The 17,462-nt window shown below is 41.6% G+C and overlaps 1 protein-coding gene across 1 annotated transcript in view; it reads right to left on the bottom strand.

Moving 5' to 3' along the window:
• PCMTD1 (protein-L-isoaspartate (D-aspartate) O-methyltransferase domain containing 1) overlaps window positions 1-17,462 on the bottom strand; it is a 54,660-nt gene that overhangs the window by 14,101 nt on the left and 23,097 nt on the right. The window contains exons 3-4 of the mRNA XM_063451398.1: window positions 15,646-15,748; window positions 13,380-13,551 (exon numbers count right to left, since the gene is read on the bottom strand). Coding sequence (XP_063307468.1) covers window positions 13,380-13,551; window positions 15,646-15,748 — 275 coding nt within the window. The remainder of the gene's footprint in view (window positions 1-13,379; window positions 13,552-15,645; window positions 15,749-17,462) is intronic.

The raw sequence follows: 17,462 nt of genomic DNA, 5'->3' as shown, positions 1-17,462 counted from the left end.
TCTCATTTTGAACTGATGGCATTTTTTTATATTTATTTGAGTTTACTATTGCAAGATCAACACTGGCTAGAATGCAGTGTCATTTGAATATTTTGGTGACATTATTAGTATTAAAGATTGGGAATTAAAATAGAAAAAGAACAAGGATTACATATTTTATTTACCGTATATACTCGAATATAAGCCGACCCGAATATAAGCCGAGGCCCCTAATTTTACCCCAAAAAACTGGGAAAACTTATTGACTCGAGTATAAGACTAGGGTGGGTAATGCAGCAGCTACTGGTAAATTTCTAAATAAAATTAGATCCTAAAATTTTTTTATTAATTTAATTTTTATTTACAGTGGCTGTATATATAATGAATGCAGTGTGTGTGTATGAGTGCAGTGTGTGTGTATGTATGAGTGCAGTGTGTATGTGTATGTACAGTGTGTGTATATGAGTGCAGTGTGTGTATATGAGTGCAGTGTGTGTATATGAGTGCAGTGTGTGTGTGTGTGTGTGTGTGTGTGTATGATGCAGAGTGTGATGCAGAGCCTTGGTGGGGGGTGGGCATTTTTATTATAATAATTGTAATTTTTTTTGTTTTTTCGTCCCCCCTCCCTGCTTGATACATGGCAGGGAGGGGGGCTCTCACTCCCTGGTGGTCCAGTGGCATTGGCAGTTCAGTGGCGGGGGAGGGGGGCTGTCAGAGAGCACTTACCTCTCCTGCAGCTCCCTTCTCCTCCGTGCCGGTCCGTGCAGCTCCTCTGTCAGCTTACACTGTAAGTCTCGCGAGAGCCGCACTATGACCCCGCGGCTCTCGCGAGATTTACACTGGGAGCTGACAGAGGTGCTGAACGGACCGGCGCGGAGGAGAAGGGAGCTGACAGGAGCTGCAGGAGAGGTAAGCGCTCGCTGCCAGCCCCCAGTCTGTATTATGGCAATGTAAATTGCCATAATACAGACATTGACTCGAGTATAAGCTGAGTTGGGGTTTTTCAGCACAAAATGTGCTGAAAAACTCGGCTTATACTCGAGTATATACGGTAATTTTATTCTATTTAATACATATGATATTCCCCAATCTGGCACCTATGGAGTTTATGTCCAGTAAGTTAATGGCTTTGACCATCTAGGAAAGCTGCCAAGAACACTTAAGGATTTTATTATGAAATGGATAAATACATTGTTTGAGAGTGTGCTAGTTTGTATTCCTTGTGTGATTGCTATGTTTTTAAGAGTATGGGCTGCATCTAGAGTAGCTATGGTAACCATAGCTTGTGTTCAGCATCATAAATACTATTACAGCTTTTATATTTAAACCCAAAGGGAGTGGGCAGCTTTTAGAGTCCCATGGTGGCAGGCTAAATGACTAGATTTCTATTCTCAACACATTTTGCTGGCCTTTTTTCAGTAACTGGATCGGTTTTATCCAGCTATGCCTTTTACCACCACTATGTTGTCATGGCAATGCATAGTAGTAAGGATGTATTATTAGACATGGTAAGGATTAGATTTTGTATCACTTAAGTCTAGCACAGAGCTACTAAAAGTAGAATATATGACTACATTTAAGTACAGATTTTTTGTTAATGTATGTAAGACAGTACATGAAACAGAGTGTAAGCAAAAGGAGACCATTACTCATGTTTTAGTCAGAAAGGCTGCTATGTGCCATTTGTGGCAAAAGTGACCTCACCACTGGTTTTTGGAGGGGCCTGTTTGCCAGCCTCCTGCCCTGCGACTATGGCCCTGGGATGTATTGCCCTTCTAGGAACTGATTTGGGCATATTGTATTTTATTATGCTGCTGCTGGCCCTTTAAGAACCATCTGGGGATATTCTGTAGATTTAATGGGTGGCCACCATTTCATGTATCAGAGGCACATGGTGAGAACAATGGATGAAGCACATGGTGAGAACAATGGATGGCGGCCACTTTAACTCACAGACACTGTTTGGACTTTTCTACACGGTGCCATCTCGCCGGTATTTGGTGCACAAAGACATCGTGCAGTAGTTTTAAACTATACAACAGGGGACACATTATACAGTAATTATTTTTCATACAGCCTGTATATGTTCTGCGGAATCTGCATTAAACTGTATCTTCCAAACTACTGAACGGATCTAGGTGAATTTTGGATATGTGGTTAACCCAGATCCCCCGGTTGGGGTTATTGCATGTTTTGGGGTCCCTGTGATATATGTTTTATAAAACTGTATTTCTCTGCCTGTGATAATTATATTACCCATTGTGTTCAGTAATCATATCACAGAGGGGAGGATTTTGTGTGGGAGTGTCTGTGTGTATTGTACGGATTGATTGGTTGTATTTCAAAACCCTGTGGACAGTACTATGTTTGTGGATTGTGAATAAAAGAGGCTGTATGTGCCAGTACAGTCAGTTCTGCTTGACCTCAAAACTAAGTGTCGTCTCTTTATTGGGGGAATTGGATTGTATGCTGATTGCCAGGAGTGTAAGCCGATTGTATGCTTTTCCTGTTCAGCTGTTTATAGCATTCATATGCTTGAGAGCATTCGTATGCTTCTCTGGTTCGGTGGTTGTGGTGTCTGTTGCAGTGTTTGGAGTCCTCAGGAAGCGCTAGGAGCATCCTTTAACGGAGGTACCCAGTCGGGGTGCCCGTCGATCCGTTACATTGGTGGCAAGCGGTGGGATGGCGTCCTAGTGCGAGGTAAAGCAGCTCGGAGACACCATTCGTGGAGTTACAGATTGAGGGCAACGCTAGCACACATGCAGCGCCCCTGGGAGCAGAGGTATTCAGTGACTTGGAGCAGACAAGTATGGAAGGCTCTGGCGATGATTGGCTGGTCGAGGTGAGGCAGCGAGTGGCCCAGTATGGTGATAATGTGCCCATGGATATATTCCAGGCGATCTGGGACCACGTCACAGCCGAGCGAAATGCAAAGATGGACCGAGAATTCTGTCTGGCGAAAGAGAGAGAATATGCTCAGCGGAAGGAGTGTTACAGCAGTCAAAGAGAGGCTGCATTCGAGGAGGTTAACCGTTTCCCCCTGAGGCGGCCAGAGTAACCCGAAGTAGGGGTCCTCATAGACTGGTCCTGTGAGGAACCACAACAGGCAGGTGGGACCGAGGTCTCTCCACCGGGTCAAACGGGATGCTGGGCAGATCCCCAGCAGCAGCCGGAATTACCGGGTGCGGAAGCCAGTGGTCCTTACTCGCAAATGTTGAGGGACCTCACAGACTGGTCCTGGGAAGACCCACATATGGCAGGTGGAGATCGGACCGATGTCTCTCTACCGGCCCTACTGGGATGCTGGGCAGCCAACCCAGATCTCCAGCGACAGTGTGAGTCCCAGGGAGCCGAAAGTGTCGTCCTTCCTCCCCAGCGGCAGTGTGAGTTCCAGGGAGCCGAAGGTGTCGTCCTTCCTCCCCAGCGGCAGTGTGCACCCCAGGGAGCCGAAGGAGTCATCCTTCCTCCCCAGCGGCGGTGTGAGTCCCAGGGAGCTGAAGGTGTCGTCCTTCCTCCCCAGCGGCAGTGTGAGTTCCAGGGAGCCGAAGGTGCCGTCCTTCCTCCACAGCAGCGGTGTGAGTTCCAGGGAGAGAAGACAACCGGCCTTCCTCCCAAGTGGCAACTTACCCCACAAAGGGGAGACACTAATCTCCCAGAAGGTGCAGATGGGACCGTGGTCTCTGCACCCGACCTACAGGGATGCTGGACAGCCTGTCCAGATCCCCAACTACCCTCGCAGGGACACCAGGAGGAGGGGGTAAGTACTGTTTCCCCTCCACAGCCAAGGCCTAACCCAGCTGCCCCAGCAGAAGCGCTGGCAACGGGGCAGAGCGCAGTTGGCCTCTACCCCCCAAGCCCCCACAGCGTGTTACCCAGTGACCTCAGAGGAATACCCAGGTGCAGTAACTGTTTGTTGTGGGTGGGCTGCTCTTGTACCTTACTGTTGTGGGTGGGTTGTCAGACTAACTCAGGCACCGACCGACAGAAGGTCAGGTATCTGCTTGAGAGCATTCGTATGCTTCAACGGTTAGGTGGTTGTGGTGTCTGCTGCAGTGCTTGGAGTGCTCAGGAAGCACTAGGAGCATCCTTCAACGGAGGTACCCAGTCGGGGTGCCTGTCGATCCGTTACACCCTTGATAGAGCATTTTAACAGAGCAAAACATTGCTCTCTGTATAAGAGGATTTTATGTGAAAGAGCCTGGATAAAAGGATTAATGCCTGCAGTGTCCAGCCAAGGAGGCCGTATAGAAGGAGGTGTAGTAATAACCAACTAGTGTTAAATTAGTGATACGCGGTTACTATTTTAATAAATAACTCTTTATCATTATCTATTATGTGCAGTTCCTACTCCACCCCCTTTCGCATTTTCTGGAACAAATACAAGATTGGAGTTTGTACTAAAACATTATTGGATAAAACATAAAAACAAAAAAAACTACATTAAGAAAATAAAGAATTTTTTTCTGATTAAGTAAAATTACAACACACCATTCGTATATTACCTCATTAAATGTTTTTTTTTTGGCTTTTCCTACTTTTATCCTAATAATAATGAAATCATCACCCCTTATAAGTGACTATGAGTTATTAATTTTTTTTCTTCTTCATATTAGATTATCAAGCGCATTCCTCAGTTTGACATATTTGATGACTGTTTTGTGAAAAAGTTAAAGGTTTTTTTTTTCCTATTAGTGGACTTGTTTTAGCAGTGGTTTTCTTCTTTTTTTCCAAATTTATTCAGCAATACAAAAACTATTGCATATATCTGTATTAAATTATTAAGCAAGAGGGCAGATGACGTATTATTATTATTATTATTATTATTATTTTTAAGAAAAAGAAAGAGGGAAATTGACTACATTGTTTGTAGCATCAGTGACCGTTTATCAATAAAAAAAAAAAAAAATTAAAAAAAAAAAGTCAGGAGTCATGACTGAGCCAGGAGTCATGACTGAGCCAGGAGTCATGACTGAGCCAGGAGTCATGACTGAGCCAGGAGTCATGACTGAGCCAGGAGTCATGACTGAGCCAGGAGTCATGACTGAGCCAGGCAGGGCAAAACTACTCCACTGAAAAAAACACTGTAGAAAATTGGGAGCATTTCTGGGCTGCTGAAGGTCGCAATAGACCCTGACAAAGTCTCCCTGCAGGTCCCCAAGGTTACTGTGATCGGTGCTTGGCTTTGCCAGCAGCACAGTATCAATCTCAATGTAATCGGCTTGAAAATCATGCTTCAATCAGTAAAACATGAAAATCTTGCTGTAATACTGAAAAAATTCCGGTAGATGGCAGCAACATACTGCTCTGTGGATTTAACTTGGAAACTATGCTAAAATCAGTACTGGTAAATTTGAGTTAGGAGTAGGTTTGGGATTAGATTTATTGGTAAGGGAAGGATAAGGATAGCTGTGTGGTGAGGGTTAGTGTAGAGGTATTGTTAGGTTAAGGTAAGGGTTAATGCTGGGTTTGGATTAATGCTGTCTTAGGGTTAGGGACAGTGTAAGGGTTAAGGGTAATGGAAGAGTAGCTATATTGCTAGCATTACTGTAAGCATTGGGTTAATGTTGGTATAGCATGGGGCGGGGGGGGGGGGGGGGAGGTTGGTAAAGGGTTAAAATAACGTCAAATTAATTTCCATTCTACAGATATGGAGATTTAATAATCAGGACTAATATAGGAATCTATTTTGAGTTTTTAATTTAGTTGCCCTGGATGTGTAAAAAATATAAGTAAAAATGTAAAACATTTTTTTTTTTATTCCTCCCCAATTTGAATATTTGTTTCACACTTATTGTTGTTTAATGTATACATATAGGGTATTTAACCCCTTAAGGACACAGCTTCAGAACCCCTTAAGAACAAAAGCCATTTTTGCATGTTTTTTGCGGTTTGTGTTCAAAACACAATTTGCATCTGTCACTTATTGCACCAACACATATTATATACCATTTTTTAGAGGGCAAACAGGGCTTTAATTTGAGGTCACACACATAGATAACTTCTCATTAATTATAAAATATATATATACATATATATATATATATATATATTTATAAAAATGTACCCACAGTTTCGGCAATAATAGCGTGTGCATAATATGTCCAGCTTACAAAAAGTAATTCAAAATAAATTCATTTATGTGTCTTGACTTATAGAGTACATCATATGTCTAGGATTTCAGCTTATTTTGAAACATACAGGTCACAAAATACAAGGACTAAAATAAAATTTCAATTTGCAAAAGTTTTAGAAGTTGGTATGTCTGTCTTGTAGTTTTAGTAGCCATCACAGAAAAAAATTGCCACACAAAAAGTATATATTTCTATAAAGTAGACATCACAGGCTATTTACCTAAGGTTACGATGCCATTTCATCACCAATCTCTGCTAAATATTGGAGTAAAATTTTATTTTTATTTTGGCATATACACATAACAAGGTTTTTGTAATGTGTATTTCATAAAGGTAGTGTGTGCTATTCCTGCACAGAACCCCATAGTGTGTTCAGCTACATCTGCTGAGTATAACGATAACCACATTGTATTCAAAATATATCATTTTAAAATATTTAAAATTAATGAAATAAAATGAACCCCTAAGGAGTTAAAAAAAAAAAAAAAAAAAAAAATCAGATCACAGTTTAATACTGTGATCTGTATTTTGATCACTGTAGGTAATGATCAATTGGCAGGGAAGGGGTTAATTTTTATTAGGACTGGGTAAACAGGGTGGGATTTTTTATTACTTTTTTTAAAACGTTTTTTGCCCTTCAGATTAGAGGCAGTGCTTAAAGGGAAACTCCAGTGCCAGGAAAACAATCTGTTTTCCTGGCACTGGAGGGTCCCTCTCCCTCCCGCCGCCCCCCCCCCCCCCCCCTCCCAATCGCCAGTTACTGAAGGGGTAAAAACCCCTTCAATCACTTACCTGAGGCAGCGGCAATGTCCCTCGCCGCTGCCTCCTCCTCCTCTGCGCCACTCCTCCCTGTGATTCCGTCAGCTGGTGGGCGAGACTGATGCCGCCCACCGGCCGAGGAGACCTAATGCGCATGACGTCTCCACATAGGAAAGCATTGAAAAAGATTTGCTTTCCTATAGGGAAATGAGCGACACTGGAGGTCCTCACACAGCGCGAGGACGTCCAGCGACGCTCTAGCAAGGAAAATCCTTGCTATAAATCAGGAAGTTCCCTCTAGTGGCTGTCTAGTAGACAGCCACTAGAGGTGGAGTTAACCTTGCAAGGTAATTATTGCAGTTTATAAAAAACTGCAATAATTACACTTGCAGGGTTAGGATTAGTGGGAGTTGGCACCCAGACCACTCCAATGAGCAGAAGTGGTCTGGGTGCCTGGAGTGTCCCTTTTACAACTGGGATTTTATCACCTGGAGGGAGAAAACAGGCAGGCAATCTCCCAAACTTTTCAAGAACCTCCCCCAATTAACCTTTGGCCTTATAAATTGCTTCCTACCCAAGACATCCCCAGTTCTTTGCTTGCCTTTGGCAGAGGAGGATGTCAGGTTCAGGTTTTCTCCCTAGAAGTATGGTGAGAGGGCTGAGGCTCTACTTCTTTTAAATACATTTTTCAGAGATCGGCCCGGGATAACACAACAGACGGCTGTATCTCCCTGGGTTGTATTACTTCCGTCTATACCGAGCCAGGTGCCGGGCAGATGATGGTGCGCATTTGGGCACTAGCTGGGAAGTCCTGGCGGTGGACATGGTTACGTTTATTTCCACCGTGCAATCGCATAATGCAGGACATGCGTAATGCGATTTAAAATTCAGGCGCCAATATCTTTATTATTTTTTCTCTCTGGGGTCAAGATGTTGGTTTCCAGGATTTAGAGAGGCTGTTTACCCAGCAGCAACTAACTTGCCAGGTGCACTCAGAATGTACTCACCAACCTCCAACACACTCTGAGGACATTTAAGGTAAGCCTTTTTGCTTTTATCTTAAATGACTCTAGCCTGAATAAGTTAGTTAATTATCTGTGCTGCAAGATGAATAAGCTATAAAAGCGCAAATGTTTCTAAGTTGGAGAGTTTTTAGCTTCTCATCACTTAAAGATTATTCCTAAAATCTGAAAACAAATAGTGCTTTGAAAGTGTAAGCACTTAGTAGATTGGGCCCATAATAGATTATTCTTTGAGTAAAGCCTATAAAGGGTATTAGATAAGAATATACTTTTACATAATTCTATTTGGTAAATTTAAGTTTCCTTTCTGGCTCAAAATAGCTGCTACACAGTGATTAGTTAATATGGGTTTCAATATCACTAATTGCTGCAACAGGGTCAGTAATTAAAGTGAAGTGTTCCGGTGGAATATATTCACAGGAGTAAGACCCGTATGACTATTGGAGGATTATCCTTAGGAGGCTGATATTTAAAATCTGGTTTTGGTTAAGTTAATATACTGTTGTAGCAGATGGATTCTTTAAATGCCAGGATCCTAGCCGCAATGTTTATTTTCTTAAAACATGCAGTAGGTTTTTAGCAATTGCTGTAGACAAAGCTCTGTTGCAATTCGCATTCTCACCACCTCAACTAGTTCGATCTGATATCAGTTTCTAAAAAGGCAGTCTGTTTTTTAGCTGGGGCAGAACTTTTCCTGTGCTTCAATCCATGGTTGCACATTTTATGTCTTGTCTTAAATTCCAAGTCCTATGTTGTCAGTTACAAAGACAGGTTTGAGCTAACTGAATGTTGGAATGGCAATTTTAAAGAAAATGCTTCCTAATATTGGTTCCTGCAGAGTTTGCATCAAACAGGTTTTTAAATGCAGTTGCAGCTATTCTGTCTGCTCTAGCCTCTGCTTCCCAAATACGGCTAAGGAAAGCCTCTATCAGGTAAGGCTGATGGTTGGAATTGAAAATGGATAAGATTGCTTACTAATATTGGTTCCTGCAGAGTATTACTTCTACTATTGATTCCTGCAGAGTCTGCATCAAACAGGTTTTGAAATGCAGTTTGCAGATATTCTTTCTGCTCTAGCCTCTGCTTCCCAATTACAGTTAAGGAAGGCCTGGATCATGGGTTTTGTCTTATGCAGACTGTATATCTATGTAATCAGTCTCGCTTCGGCCAATAAAGATGGTAAGCTGTATGAACTAGTCTCCATGGTAATGTATTTCTTCCTCGGATTACTGGGCTTGAAGCAAGTTCTAGTACAGCTGCAGGCCTATTGATCAAGGTGTAGTTCCACCAAGTTTAATTTGTACCCTGCACTGCCATAGATAAAGTATGACCGGGATGGTTTACTGCCTAGGTTTGTTTGCTGTTTTCTTTTAAGAAAGAGCGTATGGCAATTGCCACTTAAGATTCTCTCACTATGCAAAATGTTGCCATCCATAAATTTGTTGAATCTCTACAATACTTCCTCAGGGGCACCTAATTAATTTTTGTACACCAGCCCCTAAAGGTTAGGGTGTTTTTCTACAGCATACAGGTGGATGCTAATCAATCTTCTGATAAAGAACTCCCTTTACAAGAAGTGTGCAGTTCTGGTGTTTGTCAAGGAACATTTCAGGTGTAAACATTTTTGACAAGTGTTTTTGCCTCAGGGAATGGTAATTCCCTGAAGAAAAAAATTGTGGTTCTCTCTGTCCTTATCACCTGAAATATCTCTTCTACTTCAGTAGACAAGATACTAGGGAAATAATTTTGGTTCCAGTCTTGTCTCTTCAGCTTCTTTAGGCATAGCACTGTTTACAAGTCCTTCAGAGGCCAGATACAGTTGCTGATAAGATTTTGCAGTAAAATCCTATACTTCGGTCATTCTCTTCTGAACAAGGCAGAAATGAAGGATGCCAGACGGTTCTTACTTTTTGTTCTAGTTCTCAAATCGATCGTTCAGAATTTTACGACTGATGCTTCAGGTCTCAGCTAGGTTCTCATAGGGTTGAAGGGAAAGTAGCGGATATATTTTGAAAAAACGTATCCAACTACACAGGACCGAGGGCTATCTGGTTAGCTCTCTTTGCCTTTCAGATAAAGACCAGGTCTTAGGTCTATTCACTTATGCATAGAACTTAATATTCCTCTGTTTAGCTGTAGCATGGAGTAGTCAACATTTAATAAAATGCAGATTGGTTCGTACTCCCTGATCTTCATCCAAACGATAGGAAGAATTTGACTATCCAGTTATGGAACGGAGACTTCTAGATCAAACAGATAGCATGAAGTGCTTCCTTGGACAGACCAGTAAGCTTTGGTTTCCTTTTCTTTCTTGGGAATTCCAGCCTAACCTATAGTTTCCACCTGGTTCCCTATTCCCCAAAATCCTATAGGATGGAAAATGTGAGAATGATAGTCTTCCTCCCTTGGTGGCAAGTAGCTGTTTCACCGTTCATCTGAATTATCCAGAGGAATCTTTGGGGACCTTACCTGTAAATAAGCATCCTGGAATTCTCAAGGGTACCTCTTCTCAACTTTGTAGTAATTCAAGCTGACGACCTGGTTTATGTATACCAGATACTGAAGGATAATGTTTTGTCAGGAATTTATTGACAATTTATTTTACTATAAATGGATCTTGTTCAAAGATTTATTCCAAGTATGGAAGGTGTTTTTTTTAAGATATTGGTTCAAAGAAAAGCAGGCATCCGCTTCCAAGTTTTTAACTTTTTTTTTTTTTTTGAATGGGCTTTGCGTATGGTTTAAAGCCAGAGATCCTCAAGGTCAAATTTCGGTTATCAGTTGTGTAGCGGATTGGTACCGGGCTGTCCCACGACATGTATGAGAATAAGTGTATTTGGTCATATGGCTGGTTTAATGTGTATGTACATGTATAGAAAGCATGGTATCCGGGTATAATGACAGTTAAATGTATGTAAAGAATTGTATTCCTCTAGTTGTTCGGTAGAATCATTCAAATAAAACAAGGGAATGAAACTACCGAACAACCAGACCACCCAGGAATGAGTGTGCCTCCAATTACCGTTTGCAACAATGTTGCAAACAGGTAATTGGCAATCAGTGCAGTGTGGTTTTTGTCCTCTGGGTGGCCGCCATTCGGGAAACAAACACGTGGCGGCGGCCATCTTAAACTACCGAACAGCGGTGTTTTGCCGTCGAGTGTCTGGAACTAAAATCGGACACTTGACTAGGCAAACACCGCTGAGACCTCCATACTTCCAGAAATTCGTATGGAAACTACCGAATGACCCGCCGTTCGGTAGAAAGAGCCCCATAAACAAGGGAATTCATTCAAACCCTCTCCAGGCTCTATAACACAGGCAATTCGCCTGTTTTCATTCCCTTGTTTGTGACCGACCGCAGGGCCAAAATGCATGGAACTGTTTTCGGATACTTTACCCATGCGGTCGGTCAAATCTTTGGAACCCCATATCTCACGAACCATTCATCCGAATGGGCTAATTTTTAAGTATGTTGGTCCCCCAGAATAGAGCTATCTGGGGATGTTGGATTTGTGGATGTACCCCAAGTATTTAGGGTACATCCAAAACTCGGGGAAAACTGTGTACACAATAAGGGGATTATGATGCTAGAGGAGGGGAGGAGATCTGTGGGAGGTTACTACTTAGAGATTGGATAATGTCTTAAGTGATAGAACCTCCTCCCTTGCATGGGAGAGGGCTTTATAAGGAACTGTGGAATAAAGCTTGTCAGACTACTCCTGAAACTGTGTGTCGTCCAGTTATTGGGATTGCGATGGGGATACTGCTGTATTACTTTACCTGCTGGAAACCTTGCCTGTGGACTTAACATCACCTTGTTCCTGAGCCTCACTGGAATCTCTAGTGGAGAATAGCTGTGCAAGATCGGCTCTCCGCTACAAGTTGATTTTCAGAGGTTTGTCTTCAAATCACCAGTATCTGCTAGGCTCTTTCGTGGTTAGTTCCGATCTTCAGGGAATCATTTCCCCAGGGGATCTTCTTTTGGAGTTTTTAACTCTGCTGACTTGAGTCTTCACTCTAGGTCTTTGGGGGTAGTCGCCCAAAATATTTTTGGGAAGAACTTCAAGTTTCCATTTTCAGCAGGAGAAAGTGGAGTTAAGTTGGATTCTTTAATTCTTCCCAATCTTCCAACTATCATTTTTCTAACTTTTCCCAACAGCGTTCTAGGGTCTTGGAATTCTAATTCCACTGCCTGGGCGTTTAGTTCTCGTCTACAGTACCTTAAAGGTCTGCATTCGTTTGGGTTTTTTCTTATCTGACACCTATCTCCATTGAAGCTACTTCGATCAGTTATGTTCAGATTGGGTGCCTGAGGGCTTCTGCTATACATTCTCTCGAATTCCTAACAGCCACGAGGTGATCTCTTCACTCATTTTGGTCTGTTGACCTTGAAAGATACAACTTTGGTCGCAGGTTTTTTGCAGTGAGATTTGAGTCCCGCCCTAAGGGATTGCTTTTGGATATCCCAGTTGTAAAGCACTGCCTCTAATCTTAAGGGAAAAACTAAATTTTTTTACTTACCGTAAATTTATTTTTCCAGAAGATTAGAGGCGGTGCTCACTTCCCCCCCCAAAATTTTTTTTTTAATAGTCTGAGTGGTACGCTTATTTGGCTTTTGTAATTCTGGGGATGTCTTGGGTAGGAAGCAATTTATTAGGAGGGTTACAAAAAATAAAAGTTGACCCTCAAGGGTTAAAAAAATAAAAATATCAGATCACAGTAAAATGTAGTCCATGCCAATTGATCACTGTGGTCACACAGAATACCGACGTAGACAGGAGGATCGATTGCTGCGATCTGGGGTTAACTTTAGCGCATGACGGACCCGGTGCGTCATTCGTCATTAAGGGGTTAAAGAAATATTTTTGTCCTATAAAAGAAAACAACCAATATATAATGTGTATGGGGACACTTAAAGAGAAATACTTAAATTATTATGGAACACACGGCACAAATCCCAAGTTTTGTTTTGGATTCCTTTACATGATTTATATACACTATTAATTATAATTATTATAATGCCCCAATACAACACTTAGAACACTGAATTATGTTGGGTTATTGATTGAGTATGCTGGAATCTTTGACATTTGTTTTGACAAATACTCTATAAAAAGAAAATATGAGAATTCTAACTCATATCATATCAATTAAGCTGTTAGCAGGTTTTAATCCCCCACCCTCCTCTGCTGCAACTGTCAAAAATTATCTACTAAGCCCTCAATTAATACTTCTCTAACAACCTGCTTCGTACCCTTTGTGTCACTATATCCCACTCCCTCTAGAATGTAAGCTCATGGAGCAGGGCCTTCCACCCCTCTGTTCCTGTACGTCCAGTTGCCTGGTTACAATTACATGTCTGTTAGTCCACCCATTGTACAGCGCTACGGAGTCTGATGGCACTATATAAATAATACATTTTTATTTTGTGGATCTTTCTTTATAAAATATTTAATGCTAATGAAGCTGAGTAAATATGGTATCACCTGATCTTCAATAGGCATTACTAATATTCCTCCAACTTTCAACAAAATTTTCATGTAATTTTCATGGTCTTTTTGGACACCAGCTCCACAATAGATTCTGTCATACTGAGGACTGTCTGATGCGATCTCCAAACAATTGCCAACTACAAATGCAGGCTCGCAAAACTCAAATCTGGAGAAAAAGGAAAATGACACTTTAATTTTTATATTGTAATGAACTTTTTAAACATATTCATAGTTTGTTGATTATTTTTCTTTTTTGGAGGTTTAAAGAACTACTCAAAGAATCATAAGCACTGCAGCATGAAGTACTCTAGCCTGGCTCCACAATAATGTTCAAGGTGTGCCCCCCTGTTAAACCAGTCAATGACTGCCATTGCATGGTATGAGAGTTGCACAGAGTTAACATTAGCCATAGCGGAACTCTAATAACACTGCATTAGGTGAAGTGACCTCTCCAACAGCAGAGTGGTTATATTCCGTATGAGCAGGGTTTCAAAACAAAATGCAGCACAACCAGACTCCAAGCGCCATGACCACTTTATAATTCTCTGAAGAGTTCATGGTGCTTGGAGTAACCCTTTAAGATTATGCAAGTGAGTTAAAAAAAAAAAAAAACATGAATGCAGTGTAAACTTTATGGCACACACAGTATTATACTACATGAAATTAAAGGGACAATATAGGCACCTAGACCACTTCAGCTCATTATTTTTTTATATAGCGCCATCAGATTTATTGAACTGGCCTGGTGCAATGCCCCTGTTCCCTTAACCCTGCAATGTCAATTATTGCAGTTAATACATTTAAGGATTAACACTGCCTCTAGTGGCTGTCAGACAGCCACTAGAGGCACTTCCTGCTTGCTAGGTGACTTTTGGTCGCATGACGCTAGACATCCTCATGCTCAGTTAAATCCCTATAGGAAAGCATTAATGCAATGCTTTTCTATGGGGAGGGCCTAAAACGCTCGGTGCCCAATCGCATTAGCCCTCTCCAATCTGAGGAGGCGGAATGCCAACCCAGCGCGAGGTAAATCCGAGCTCAAATTGAGTAAGTACAGTAAAGGTTTTATAACCCTTACAGTGGGAGGGGGCGCGAGGAAGTGGGGGTGAGGCCAGAGGGTCACAATAGCATTAGGAATACACATTTATATTCCTAACGTTAGTGTGTCTTTAACCCCTTAAGGACACGTGACATGTCATGATTCCCTTTTATTCCAGAAGTTTGGTCCTTAAGGGGTTAAAGGGACACTATGTTCACTAGAACCACTACAGCTTAATGTAGTGGTTCTATTGTTTATAGCATGTTCCTGCAGGCTTTTTAATGTTAACACTGCCTTTTCAGATAAAAGCTAGTGTTTAGATTACTGCCTAGAAAAACAGCTTGCGGCAGTCACTCAAACGGCCAATAGAGATGGTTCCTGTCTTAGTACTGCACAGTGGCGTACAGTGGCGTTCAGTGTCTCCACACTCTGCATTACAGTTTTGATTGTTCCCCTATAGATCCATTGATTCTCTATGAGGAGATACTGATTTGCGCAGCGCAATGTTTTGCAGTGCATGCACAATAGCCTCACAATGCTTTCCTATGGAAAAGCATTTGATTGGCTTAGATCATAAAGACCGGCGAGACTGGCGCAGAGTGGGAGAATAGGCAAGTTTAAAACCTTGTCAAAGAGATGTGAGGGGGTCGGCAACCTAAACAGTAAGTTTAACACTAAAGTGCTAGAAAAAGCATAAAATTACAAATAAATTAGAGCAAAAAATATGCACCCTTCCCTCTGGTGTCAATTAGTAGAGCCCTCCCATAAGCGACTGTCCTGCTTTCTGTACTGGGGGGTGGGATGAACAATCAAAGAGTTAGGCCTGAAAGCCGCAAGATTCTTTATAAAGACAAGAGCTAATCACAGTACAGGCAAAGATGTGGATACCTTCCTGGGAAAGGACCTGAATAGGTCCAAGTCGAGCTTTAGTGACTAGGTCTAAAGCACTATACCCTGAGGCAGCTAGGAAGCTTACTTTACAGAGGTACCAAGGAACAAAACTGGGTCAGCGGGACAAAAGCTCCAATTTGGGACTGCTCCCCTACCCCCCTCCAAATCTGGGGCGGTTGGGAGGATTGAGTTCAGACCCATTCCAACCAGATATCTTAGGCCCACACCTAACGAACATTAAGGGGAAACACTATAAGTAACTTACAATTAACATTTATGGCATAGGATTTCCATTTTCAAAAAGTTAGTGCTGGTTATGGAAATACATACTTATCAAAGCTATCACTATACTTGATGAAAGATTCCAATTTCTCCTTGGCATATTCAACCACGTCTGGGTGAAGCTCAATACCATGATTTATGCCAAATGGACCTATAAAACAGAAGATAAAAATACAGAAGTTAAACATCAGATACCAGTGACATTGCGAGGTAGCAAAAAGACCAATGTAGGTCCCTACATATAGGTCCCTGCCTACATATAGTAATTTAAGCCCCTCCCAAAAACTCACCCTGTACGCCCAAAAGGGAGATTAAAATTTCCTGAATGCCCATACTCGCTATGCCGTGTGTAGGGGCATGTCTACTAAAAAGTGAGCAGCCTGTTTAGGGCAGAATCTGTACATTTTTTCCACTTGGGATACATCTAAAAGAGCTTGCAAAAATCCATCCCCTTTTAACCCAGCTGTGGCTGTCCAATTACAGACTTCCAAATACAGCTTAATGCAAAATCTTTGACAGGCAGGTTCTCTTGATAAATACCAGCCTCTTGAATTTAGCTCAACTGAGCTAAACAACCAGGAAGCAACAGGGCCTGTTGTCTATTTGACAGCCATGGGGATGTAACCGGGTTAATATCTATTGAAATCTACACTTTTTGTAAAATGAGAAGGAAAACAAAAAGCCATACAGAAAACATTTTTTTCAGGGGTCTGGAGTTTACCTTTAACCCCAATATCTTAGCGACAACCTCAAAACTTACCTGTGTCATTAGCCATTTAACTAATGATTAGTTAATCTTGCTAACTTTCTGTCTTCTGAATGCAACTGTATAATTTACGTCTAAGCAAAAACAAACAGAAGACACCTAGTCAATGACTTCTCTTCTAGAGCAGGATTCCACAGAATTAAATGCCTCATTCAACAGGCAATTCCCTTGTACATTTCTGAGTCTGATTAAAGTCCTTTCTTTCCAAGTTTCTTAGAGCAAGATCACAAAGCGTGTTAGATCTATACAGACTGTAGCACTGCTGCTGTTAAATCTGGATATGCCTGTTTCAGCCATGATAACAAGCATGACATTTCTGCTGTTTTTATGCTTTCATAGTATCCATGCAGCAAGGTGAGCATTACTTCTATTGCATGTCAGTCAGATTGATTGCAGGCAGGACAACGCATGTGCCAAGCTTCTGCTGATATTTCAGATTTTACCGTGGGGATTCAGTCAGACAGACTTTCCAGGAAAGAAAATAAAAGTTCATAAAAATAAAACATTTTTGGAAAAAAACCCAAACAAACCCAACATTAAAAAAAAGCATTTGCACATAAAAACATTGTAGCACGGAAAACACCTATTTTCCAACTAAACAGAACGAATATTGTTGATTTTACAGCAAATAATATTTTGCCTCCAACAAGCTGCCACCTTTGTTACCAGCATATTGAACTCCCCTTGAACGAAGCAGCACACAGTGAGTGCTAGCAACTGGCCCAAACTGACAAATTATATAAATAAAAACATGTAAGTACTTGCTATTCTATACATTTATTTACCTCTGTCAGTACCTACAATGGATTCCTGTAAGATATAGGGCTCAAGATCCTGGTACTTGCTCACAAATCTCTACACAATGGTGCTCCGAGCTACTTCTGCTCACCAATACATAAATATGTCCCGTCTAGGCCCCTACGCTCTGCCAAAGACCTACACCTATCCTCTGATGCTCGCCTTAATGACTTTTCTAGGGCTGCACCATTCCTATGGAACGCCCTTCCCCTCTCTGTTAGACTTTCACCCAGTCTCCACGCCTAAATAAAAAAAGTACAAAAATCTTTTAAAAAAACGTGTTTCTTCAGGAAAGCATATA

This window comes from Pelobates fuscus, chromosome 4, assembly GCF_036172605.1.
Source record: "Pelobates fuscus isolate aPelFus1 chromosome 4, aPelFus1.pri, whole genome shotgun sequence".
Lineage (NCBI taxonomy): Eukaryota > Metazoa > Chordata > Amphibia > Anura > Pelobatidae > Pelobates > Pelobates fuscus.
The sequence above is the reverse complement of the archived record's forward strand: the minus strand, read 5'-3'. Positions and strand labels throughout refer to the sequence as shown.